Below are 11,604 nucleotides of genomic sequence, written 5' to 3'. Positions count from 1 at the left end.
AGCCCTCATCTAATTTCTTTTTTACGGAAATAGATTATTTCTCAAATCTATTATCAAATATGCTCTCTTTTACTTTAGCATTAATAAAAATATAAAATTAATCAGTATTTTATCTCTAAATAAAAATACTTATTAATTCAGTATTTTTATCTAGTCCTAAAATACTGAACTGATCAGCATTTTATATATATATCCCTTTAACTTAATTTTTTAGCAGTTAAGAAAAAAATTATCTGGCGATAAAAATACTATACTGATTAGTATTTTTTTAAATGCTGATTAATTTAATATTTTTATTAGGACTATAATAAATTAGACTTTATTTTATAATAAATTTGATTGACAGTTCATTTCAGTAAAAAAAATTTAAAAATTAGATTAATTTGGTTTAAAAAATGAGTTTGAGGAAGATTTATCGGAACTTAGTGGCCATAAATTGTCATATTAATTATGTTTTCTGGTGTTCCACTGATTTCCCTGAGTAGAAACATTATTGACAGAGTAATACAAGCTAATCTGAATTTAAGAGTTATAATGGTTGTGCCAAGTTAATCTAACACTAAACAATATATAAGAGTGATAGATTTTTTTTTCTATTAAAAGTCCGCTAGCATAATTCATTTTACTTCTAAGAATAAAGACTACTTAACACAAGCCTCGTACTTCTTCTAAATTTATAATATCAATCAGCTCAGTATTTTTGTCTAGAAAAAAAAATTATCTCGCGATAAAATTACTGAACTAATTAGCATTTTTAATTAGTTTAGTATTTTTATTAGGGCTACGATAAATTATACCTTATTAGCTAAATAAATTTAAGAATAATCTATTTTGGTAAAAAATAAAATAAAATAAAAAGTCTATTTTAATCAAAAACTCCCTTAAATTCTTAATACTCTCTTCGTACATTGGATTCGCGTAAGTTGTGCCAATGCGTTTGTTTCATTGACCATATGATTGTAGAAATAGAGGACAATAAGTTGTACGATGGGAGAGTAATAGGATGTACAATATTTTGGTTGGTAGTCAACTCATGTTGCAATCCTAGTTAGGTATTCGTTGGTAAAATTCTAGTTTACTAGTGGGTCAGAATTGGTAGGAGTAGGAGTCGACTGAGGATAAGTCCGTCATTGGATAACTATTCGTCGGAAGAATTGGTAAGACTTTCTGGATAACAATTCTGACCCTAAATTTGTAACAATTATTGTGAGGGAAAGTTTTCTCTGAGGGGATAAACTTTTTAGTGCTTTTTCTGAGAGGATAATTTAATTATTATTATTTTTTATATTGATCTCATGACATAAATTATCATAAATATCTTACTTTATCCTAAAAAATATCCTCAAAATAAATAATAAATTGTAAGAAATAGTGATAGTTCGAAAGTGAATAATAAATTATTTATTTTCTAATCATAATTTAGAGACATGAGAGTGGCTAACCAACAAAGAATTTGATATATTCTTGCTGAACTTAGGCCTTTATAATATCTCTTTTTTATATCCATATCCCCTAGATGCTATAATTTATAAACTATTTAGATCTTATTTTCATTTGTAGAGTAAGATGTGTATCATACTGATAGTATTTGGACTTTAATTAATAAAAATGTCAGCCTACTACATGGTAATCAAATTTCAAGCCCATCGTATCAATAAAAGAAGTTTAAGAATTAACACACTTCCTTCTCTCTCTCTCTCTCTCTCATCTACTTAAAACAATCAACCTAGTAGTAAAAGATTGCTATCAATCTATATAAATATATCGCACTACTCTTGCATTTTAGAAATTCACAGTAGCCTAAAGAATTCTATTGGAATTATCAAGCAGCGAATGTTATTGAGAAGACTCGCATAATATTTTTATATTATGCTAGTAGCATATTGATATACCAAAGCAGGATTACAAATGAGCATATGATGTCGTCTAAGATATATATATATATATATATATAATACTACGTGTCTACTTATCTAGAATATAGAAATAAAATAATTATTTAAAAGTAATAGATTCCTTTTCTGTTATGGACTAGTAGGATTAGACTTGTTATTTATACTAAGACTTGTTATTTAAGTACTTTGTTAGATCTTGAAGTTATATCCTAATTAAGATCTGGTCAAATCCAAAGTCCACTCATGGAGATTATTATGAGACTATGTGTTTGTGCTTGCCAAATATATATAAGTAAATGGTCGTGCACTAAGTTATATAAGAAGCTAAGCAAAATAGTTTCGCGAATAGTCCATCTATTGGTAGCCTTATGTGTTAAAAGGTGCGAATATTGGCGATAGACTAATTATTATTATATACATGTCAGCTATATTATATATTTGTAAGAAATAATTTTATTTTCACTATTTGAACTATTATCATTTTCTACCAATGACTTCTTAAATCTCCTAAATTTTTATTATTTTGTACATAATGACCCATAATGAAAATGGTTAACCGAAATACTTCGTGATAGTTCAGAGAGTTATTATGTACCTTAAAAAAAGACATAGGATCATTGTGAAAAATAATGATAGTTTATAGAATGAAAATGAAATTATATTTACTTATAACTCTAAAACTTTCGGGATTTAATGACTCGCCGTGATAGGGCCAATGCAAATTAAATACTAAGTGAAGCTAGATATGAAATAAGTTTTTAAAAAGAAGTGAAAACTTAACCATCGATATTGTTGGGATCTAAAGCTTGATAGAAAATATTACTCATTATATGTGTATAAATATATTTGCATATGCATTCTTCATTTTCCTAATGAAAAGCTACACCATTTAATTAATTTCAGACATATTTTTAAAAACTTGATGCACAAATAAAAAGAGACATGTTGTAATAACCACTCTAGTGGCACACTAAGAAAAACATAATAATCATTACGCCCAGAGAGTATACAAAATTTATATAAAACAAGACCTAAAATATAAGCACAACTGACCAGCTAATTGAAACTTCGTTATGATCGGTATGAATCTTGAAGCGGTATAGCGAGATTAATCCTACTGAGAACTATATAGAAGGCAAATAAAGAAAGATAACGACTTGACCATCAAAGCCACCGTCAAAATCTTGTAGACGAAGAGGAGGGAGGTAGACTCACTCCTCTCCTACGAAATGAGTTTTTAACGATGAGAGTCACTACAAAAATATCACCACCACTATGAAAGCTGCACCACCCTTATTGGCCATTGGCAAGGAAAAATATTAGGGGGAGATGCACTAACTCCATCTCTTTCTCGACCTATTTTACTGAAAAAAGACAGCCGTGAGAGGGAGATCTAAGCTCCTCATGTCGCCACGAGGGAGATCTAAGCTTCTCGTGTCGCCATGCCTCACTGAGAAATAGTAAAGTCAGCTCAACGACAAGCAAACAAGAAGCATTATACACAAAAAAAAAGAGAAGCTCGACATAAGGTCGAATCTATCATTTGAGTCGAAGGATGAAAGAGAATAATAAAAAAAATGTGGAAGGGGAAGGGAAAGATGGTGAAACCCTAACGGAGCAGTCAACATGAGAAGATGCTAAATTGGTGATCCATTTTATATTCATCCGTAATAAGATCATGCAGATTCTAAACTATACCCTTTTTATAGACCAAGAAGCTTAATTTGATTGATTACCATAAATACCATGTAGTTCGATTTGAATTTGACCTTACTCGAATCTATAATCGTACAAACTCTTTGATGAATCGAATATCAAGCATCGAACTAGATTTCAATTAAGATCCGATCTGAATCAAAATTCCAGTTGGACCGGATCAGCAGCATCAGTTGATACAGGAAAATTAACAGCAAAATTTATCGATTTACCATCTGCCACGTAACCTCGAAACCGGAAGAGAAACCTACGCGCTTTGACGAAATCAAAACGCGGAGGGAATCGCTGAACGGGTCCCACTCTAGTCGAACGCCATACGCGTGTCGAAAGGCATCACCCGTAATAGATGTTTTCGACCGCCGAGCCAAACATCCAATCCCACGATTATGGTAAACTCGTGATTTAAGAGGATTTACAAGGGCAAAGAGGAGGGTCTGTCATCAGAATCCCCGTTGCTTCGAGGCAGTTTCGCCGTCTTAACGTCATGGAGAAATCCCCGCCGTTGATTTCTATGCTAGCTAAATTTGTGCTCCATTTAGCCCCCATCGTCTCTTCTCCTACCTTTTAATAACCAAACGCCCGCCTCTCCTTTCCTGGCTTTTATTTATTTCTTTATTCGCGGCATTAATCCTCTCTTTCTCTCGGCGGGGGATCTAGGGTTAGGGTTTCGGCGATGGATGAAGGGAAGGCATACGTCTCGTGGGAGGAGGTGGTGGTCTCCAACGACAAGGGGAGGCGGGTGGTGCACTACTACCTCAAGGACAGCCGTGGAGGCGCGGATCTCGCGGTGGTGGGAAGGGAGAGGAGCGTGCGGCACATGTCCTACGCTGTACCCAATCGCTTCCTCAGGTTGCTCCTGGCCGCTTGGCCCTGCCGCCTCGGGTCACCGTCGCCGTCCTTCTCGCCTCCGCCGCCGGAGGGGATCTCGCTCAAGTGGAGGTCGAGGAGGGAGGTCATCGATTGGCTCTCTTCTTTTGTTTTAGGTAAGCCGTGGGGCCTTCTACTCTCCTCTGCCTGTTGAATCCCTCGGAGGTTTCTGAAACAGTGGTTTTTTCTTCGATATTTTCTTCCTTTTGATGGATTGGGTTGTGATGCATATTGGGATTTTTGTGGATTCTTTCGGTTATCTGTGTTTCGCTTAAAAGGTCGGGTCTTTGTTGTTTTTGTTTGATGGGTTGATCGTTTTGAGCGGAGGAAATCGAGGATCTGGTTCCTTTCGTTTTCTTATCTTGTTTCCTGAGAGGAGTACGGATGACGGATGAGCAGCGGCAGTGATTTATCATCTATTCATCTGCTTTTCTTTATCAGATGATTTGTGGTGCCATGCCTCGAGATCCTTTTTCTTCTTGTATAAATTGGTATATGATCGTTGCAGAAAGCTTGGAATTCTTAGGGACCTTGTGACTGCTTGATGAGTTCCGGTGGAAGGTTGTGACTTCCTCCTCCCAGATAATCTGTTGATTTGAGGAGGTTTTGAGGAATGTTTCACCAGTTTTTTTTATATTCACTTACGGGCTAGGGAAGTCTGCCTAGTTTTCTTCCTCTCTACCTTGCTGCCTTTTATTTTGTTCCTTTATGTCTGTTCGTTTGGAGTTGTAGAACTTGAAGGCTCAGAAAAACCAAAACAGATGATTTTAATCTTATTCTTACATCAATTTCTCTTCAGCTTGTGAGAAAAAATAATAATGTTTTCTTATTATTTTGCTTGTAGTTCCCGTGGAATTTTGTGAAAGTTTTTTTTTTCCCTTTGGTTGAGTCATTGGTGCGTTTTTTATTTTTTAATGGCTTGTATACCTCTGTTCGCCTTTCTTTGCCCCTAAAAATCACAGGGAGAAACCTTTATTTCATACAGTTCGTCTTGATTGGCCTCTTCTTTGAGAAATCTTCAAAGTTCTCGTGTCGATATTTGTACGTTTTTTTGGTAACCTTTCTTTGTCGCTTCTTCTCACTTTATTGTAACTGTTGTTTTCTACCTTTAGAGAGAGGAGAAGATCATCTTCGACACCATTTATGGAAGGAAAGGATAAGAGAAAATCATCTTTGGTACTATGTTTGTAGGGAGAGAGGAGAGGATGAGAGACATTTGGGGGGAAAACAGTTCTATTGTTTGGAATTGAAGTTTGGTGAGGGAGAGAGAGAGGTGGATATTGTACAAGAGGTAATAGATTTCTCCAAAGACTCATTTTCTTTCTCTCCAAAGGTGGAAAAATTGTGAGAAGGGTTGAGAACTTAAAATATGATGTCTACTACTTTATAATATTTATCTCTTGGGTTTAGGATTTCTGGAGAAAGAAAACAGTAGAGAGATTTTGCACACTGATCTAAATGTTATATTTACAGTATGACAGTCATTTTACCTTTCCCAATAATTCTTCTCTCATTTTTCTTTATCAAAAAGAAACAGTTAGTTTTATCTTCCCTTCTATCTGTAACTCCCGAAGCATTTAGTTGTCTCTTGTTTTCAATCCTTATAAGCAAACCAGTGTGGTGAAGGTCAATATTTTTCTTTCTCGTTTCTTTTCACTTTTTTATTTGTTATCATAATTTCTATGGCGCTTTAACATAGTTTTGCCTGTTATCTGTTTTTCCTGTATTTCTATATTCTCTCCTTGGATCTTTTCTCTGTTTCCTGTATTTCCAGATTCTCTCCTTAGGATCTTTTCTCTCTACTTCGTAAGCATGTGTACTCTACTGATTTCCCTGCATAATCCACTTTCTAGCAGGTTATGATATGGTTGGGAAACTTAGGAAACCACTTCATTTGATGGTAATAGGAAGTTCTATTAGTTTAGATGATAATAGGAAATTCTTTACAGTTTACCGGATTACCTTTTGTAGATTTTTTCCTTTTGTGGTTTGTGATTTTCTTTCCCCACCTTCCTCCCACTTAGTCTTTTTTTGGTCATATTATCAATTTATGGATCTATATGTGCTCACAGGTTCACTTTGTGATGCAAAGTTTACCATAAGATGTCAATAATTTTTTTATATGATCCTTGTATCTTGGCAAGCTCATATTGCCATAACTATCTCTTTCCTGGTTTGGTTAGTCACTCCAGAGTTGCCAAAGCTTATATTGGTGTTGTGAGCCACTGAGTACCCCCTTACATAATGCACCTCCTTTTCATTGTGGCTGGTCGTATAATTCAATGGTTACGGTGCAATATATTGCACGTGTTACCATTTGTAATGCTGTCATCTTGTTTTTTCTAGCTAACCTCAAGGTTTTCCTTTATATTGCTTCTGATTGAAATGAAAGGTTTTATATTTTGCTTGCTCTATGTAATGGTTTTCTCCTTTTATTTGTTTGTATATTATGTTTTGATTGAATTTTACAAAAAATTAACTAAATTTTCATTTCTATTAGATTATGGAACAAGTTCATGGCAGTTGGTTTTGTTAGGATCTAAAGTAATCTTCATGACCTTTGGTTGTTATGAATACTTTAACATAAGCTTGTATTTTTTTCAGAACCGGCTTTTGATGGATCCTCTCCCACTTTGGATAGATTTTCAGACGATGAAGATGCTGAACCTTTAAGTGGTCCTACTCCAAAGGTATAAAGACATTTGGATTACATAGTTATCCTTGAGTTCCTGTGTTATTATTATATTGAGTACCGTAATTCACTTACCTTGTTTTTATCTGCTTCAATTCCAGGGTTATTCTTCAGGGAAAATGGGACATAAATCGAAAGAATTTTCATGGTTAGGTTCTGCATGGATTTGCAGGAAAAGAAGGAAGCATTACCGGTCTTTCTGCAGGAATGGAATAAATATTTCTGTAAGTACATTTGTAATTTATTTTCATATTTAGTTATGCCCTGGGTCTGGGTTAATGTGAATCTTTTTATCCTTAATTAGGTCCATAACTTTGTCTACATTATGTCCGAAGAGAAGAAGAGGCTTGTTGCTTATGTGGAAGATCTATATGAGGATTTGAGAGCTAATAACATGGTTGTTGTACGATGGTTTCACAAAGTTGACGAGGTTGGTATTGTTTTGCCTCCAGATGTTAATGAGAGAGAGATTTTCTCTTCTCTCTGCCTTCAAGATTTCAGTGTTGAATGCATCGATGGATTGGCTGCCGTCCTCGGTGCTCAGCATTTTGAGAAGTTTCAAAATGAAACAAGACACAGCAATTGGGAACCTTATTTGTGCCGGAGGCAAATTGATAATGATGATGTCAAGCCCTTTGACATCACCCAGGTCCAAGGCTATTGGAGCCAGGAAGTGCTTAGGACCATGTTCTCATCTTCTTTGAAGCTACGACTTAAGATCACCTGTGGTGGCTCTAATTTAGAGGGAGATGCATGTGCCCCTGTCTCTCAAAGTGGTGACAAGAGGAATCAGCAACTCATAGCTGAGGGCATTGATGTCGCTGGAACATCAGCCAGGAACATGGAAAGATCTAGAGGTTTGGGTGCTGGCAGCAACACAGAAAGGAATGTTTCTCGTGCTGTTTCTTCTCCTGTTTTGCTCAGAAAGGAGATATTGAGACATAAACTTCAGCAGCAACTATCTCCAGGCTGCCATGCAGAAGTATTATCTCAAGATAGTGGGATCAGGGGCTGTTGGTTTAGATGTATAATTATGAAGAGGAAGCATGATAAGGTGAAAGTTCAATACCGAGATGTCCAAGATGCTGATGGAACAGGCAATTTAGAGGTAAACTAAATAAGTAAATATTGTACCCCCCCCAATTTTTTTTGTTGCTCCTTTGTGTTTGAATATAACCTCATTTTACTTGCCTCCTTTCTGCAGGAATGGGTTTTACTTTCTAGGATAGCTGAATCTGATCGATTAGGCATCCGCTTGTGTGGAAGACCAATGGTTCGTCCATATCCAACTCAGGGAGGGAAGGTGCTATGCAGTTTCAACGTTGGTGCTATTGTGGATGCATGGTGGCATGATGGCTGGTGGGAAGGAATTGTGGTTAGTAGGGAATCGGAAGAACAAATCCACGTGTATTTCCCTGGTAATTTTACAATCCCTCAACTTTCTTTGAACATATATAATTGGAATTCTTGTGTGAAACTTTCTTACGTTTGTTGCCTGTTTATTAAATCTTTCAGGAGAACAGCGGATCTCTATCTTTAGGCAGGATGACTTGAGACCTTCACTTGATTGGAGTAGCAACAAGTGGAACCATATGAAAGACAGAAAAGACATTGCCGGCTTATTGTTCTTCAATATAGAGTCCGGGAGTAAGAGTGAGGATAGGAGCTTGATTAATGAACTCAAATTACAGGATAATGATATGCCTCCCATGGTGGAAATTCAAAAGGACAGTGCTCCATCAGAAGCCAAGAATGAGTGCAAACCTGTTGCTGTAATTCCACTTGCTGGGAAAAGAAAAGCGCCAGACCTTGCCAAGGATCTTCAGCTTGGCAGCTTGAAGTGGAAGCTATCAAAGAAGAGAAAGCGAAGAAGAGAATCAGGTAGTGATGGTTTTGGTCAAAATAAAAGGCACTCAGATACTAGCAGCGGTAGCAGCCAGGAAGAGTTAGAGGACACTAATGCTTCTGGGGGTTTTATTCTACTCAATCCATTGACGGTTGATCACGAGAACTGCAAGATCGGTAGTGATCCTCTTTTCAGTGCACCAATGTCCATTTCTAACTTGGTGATGTCCAGATGAAGCTTGGAAATTTTGTAAAATCCGGAGTCCAAGGTGATGTTCTGTATCAAAGACTGCAGCAGTTGTGGTGGGGATGCTATTTTGATGCATCCAGCAGCATATGTAATGGAGCCTATGGAGCTGTATTGCGTAGCAGTTATGGAGGAGTCCCATTGCATTCTTTGATGTAGAGGATGCCATCAAGGACGAGTGTATTATGTTGTATTTATAACTAGTTTAGAATGCCTTTTCTGGCCTCACATAGGTGTGATAAGAGTGGAGCACGGAACCCTTTTACTCTTCTAGTGCATTCTAACCCAAGTTTTGCTAACCAAAGCAATACTGAAATGAAAGGCTACTAAGCTGTACTTTTGCGCTTGTCTCATTTTCCTTGATCTAACTTAACAAGATTGTTTCTTTTTCACTTTTATAATGTCTTCTTTCAATACTTATTTACATGGAGAAGTTTTGATATCTATTCACTTTGATAAGCTGTACTTGTGCTTGTCTCATTTTCCTCCATCTATTTTATCTTTTCTGTTCACTTTGATAATGTCTTCTTGCAATACTACTAGTCTACATGGAGATTCATGACCATTGGTGTGATTGTTAGTAATTTGGATTTACTTATCTTTGATATATTCTTAGAGATTGATTTTTCCCTTGATGTAAACTATCAGTAGTGGGACTGAAATGAAATATGGTGCCATTTGTTATTTCAAAATCCGAATGTACGGCTGGCGATGCTCATACATAGAATTTTCGCAGGTAATATTTAGGCAAGAAGCTGGGAATCTGATTTTTCTAGGCTTGGTGAAATTCTTTGATATTTCCCATAAACCCACTCACATAGTAGTTCTTTTTTATCTCTCTCTGGTCATTCCTACGTAATTTCACAATTCCCTTTAAACTTGATCCTAATGTCTAAAATCGATCCAAGTCATGCTCAATTTCCGTGTCTGATCTAGACTTTCCCAATACTAACCGAAGTGAAGAAAAAAAAAATTATTAGCGGAAGAAGACCCGGGAACAAGGAAAGGGACACTTGACAACACTTCACGCAGCCCATCCCTCCTGTAATCAACTAGAATCCGATTCTACTACACCAAACTCACAAGGGAAGACCCCAAAGAGGCAGAGAGAGGTGCAGGTGAAGGAATCAACCCAACCCTCCACGCCAAATTCCATTCACAATACTTTAACACCATTCTCACCTTAATCTTTATAATAAAGCCTCCCTTTCCTGCCAACTAATCCCTGGTCCTCCTCTCCTCCTCCTCCTCCTCCTCCTCCTCCTCCTTTTCCTCCTCAGAACATCTACTTCATGACTGAGAAGGTAATCATTCTCTTGTTATTCTTATCATTCTAAACTATATAATTCTAAGGCTAGTTGGTTCTTATAGTTCTACTGCATGACTATGAGGATGAACATAGACTGCAATGGCTGCTACAGGAAAATTAGAAGAGCCCTCCTCCAGATGCACGGTAACTAATCTAAGAACTCTTTGTTATGTGTTTCTCAGAATTTTGTTCTATTTGGCGACTAAACCTTTTGTTGGGTTTGTGAAGAGTTGGAGAGCCATTTAATAGAGAAGAAGCAGTGCAGGGTAAGCGTGTGTGGTGCGTTTAATCCACAGGATGTTGCGATAAGGATAAGGAAGAAGACTAATCGAAGGGTTGAGATATTGGAGATAAAGGAAGTGGATATTAATAACGAAGCAACAACCAGGCCCACAGAAGCTGCTAATTAGTAAGCATAGCTACTATGTCGTGTAAAAATATGTGACCAGTTTATATTTAGAAGTATGAGAAGCAAAAACTTTACTTGATTTGTTGTTTTTTTTCCTCCTTAATTGTAGACCAAACATGCATGACCCTTAGATGGGTTTGAATAGTTGAATAGAATTTATCGTATATAAAGATAATTTAAGTTTTTACGCTCCTCGGAGATTTCCATACTTCCTCAGCTAAAAGAAAAGGAAAAGTTCCAGATGATAAGGCGAAAAGGATTCTTCTTTCCCTCTATTTTAAAGCTACTTTGTCTCAATATTCTCATTTTGTAGTTCACTCGTATGCACTCTTTCACAGCGAGTTCCTTTATTATAAAAGATAACCATTTAGAATAACCCATCACAAAATTTAAGTAGAAAACTGCCGAAAGAACTGTCTATAAATATTTTGACCAAACATTTGCATTTGCTACAATGCCAGTTTTTACTAAACTAGTCCTGTTCTAAATTTTTTTTTTAATCAAAATATACTAACCTCAGATTTATTTACCAAATCACATCTAATTCACTGTGATTCTAACAAAAACATTAAACTGATCGGCATCTTTTATTTTTGTCTGGTCCTAAAACGATGATATGTTCAG

The 11,604-nt window shown here is 36.3% G+C and overlaps 2 protein-coding genes across 2 annotated transcripts; both read left to right on the top strand.

The window, feature by feature from the left end:
* Positions 1–3,959: 3,959 nt before the first annotated feature.
* On the top strand, positions 3,960–9,654 carry LOC140783968 (uncharacterized). Its single transcript, XM_073131144.1, has 6 exons — positions 3,960–4,594; positions 7,083–7,168; positions 7,272–7,394; positions 7,475–8,278; positions 8,375–8,588; positions 8,686–9,654. Exons 1-6 carry the CDS (start codon positions 4,285–4,287, stop codon positions 9,249–9,251), a joined length of 2,103 nt encoding a protein of 700 aa, XP_072987245.1. The 5' UTR covers positions 3,960–4,284; the 3' UTR covers positions 9,252–9,654.
* An 808-nt stretch (positions 9,655–10,462) lies between these two features.
* On the top strand, positions 10,463–11,059 carry LOC140783974 (heavy metal-associated isoprenylated plant protein 25). The gene is made up of 3 exons (XM_073131156.1): positions 10,463–10,566; positions 10,634–10,715; positions 10,800–11,059. Exons 1-3 carry the CDS (start codon positions 10,555–10,557, stop codon positions 10,979–10,981), a joined length of 276 nt encoding a protein of 91 aa, XP_072987257.1. The 5' UTR covers positions 10,463–10,554; the 3' UTR covers positions 10,982–11,059.
* The last annotated feature ends 545 nt before the right edge of the window (positions 11,060–11,604 follow it).

This window comes from Typha latifolia, chromosome 1 (assembly GCF_019914945.1).
Source record: "Typha latifolia isolate L0001 chromosome 1, TyphaL0001v2, whole genome shotgun sequence".
Classification (NCBI taxonomy): Eukaryota; Viridiplantae; Streptophyta; class Magnoliopsida; order Poales; family Typhaceae; genus Typha; species Typha latifolia.
The sequence above is the reverse complement of the archived record's forward strand: the minus strand, read 5'-3'. Positions and strand labels throughout refer to the sequence as shown.

Coding starts and splice junctions, on each gene's coding strand:
- LOC140783968 (XM_073131144.1), top strand. CDS start 4,285: ATGGATGAAGGGAAGGCATACGTCTCGTGGGAGGAGGTGGTGGTCTCC. Junction 7,169..7,271: donor TAAGTGGTCCTACTCCAAAG/GTATAAAGACAT, acceptor CTTCAATTCCAG/GGTTATTCTTCAGGGAAAAT. Junction 7,395..7,474: donor GGAATGGAATAAATATTTCT/GTAAGTACATTT, acceptor ATCCTTAATTAG/GTCCATAACTTTGTCTACAT.
- LOC140783974 (XM_073131156.1), top strand. Junction 10,716..10,799: donor AGCCCTCCTCCAGATGCACG/GTAACTAATCTA, acceptor GGGTTTGTGAAG/AGTTGGAGAGCCATTTAATA.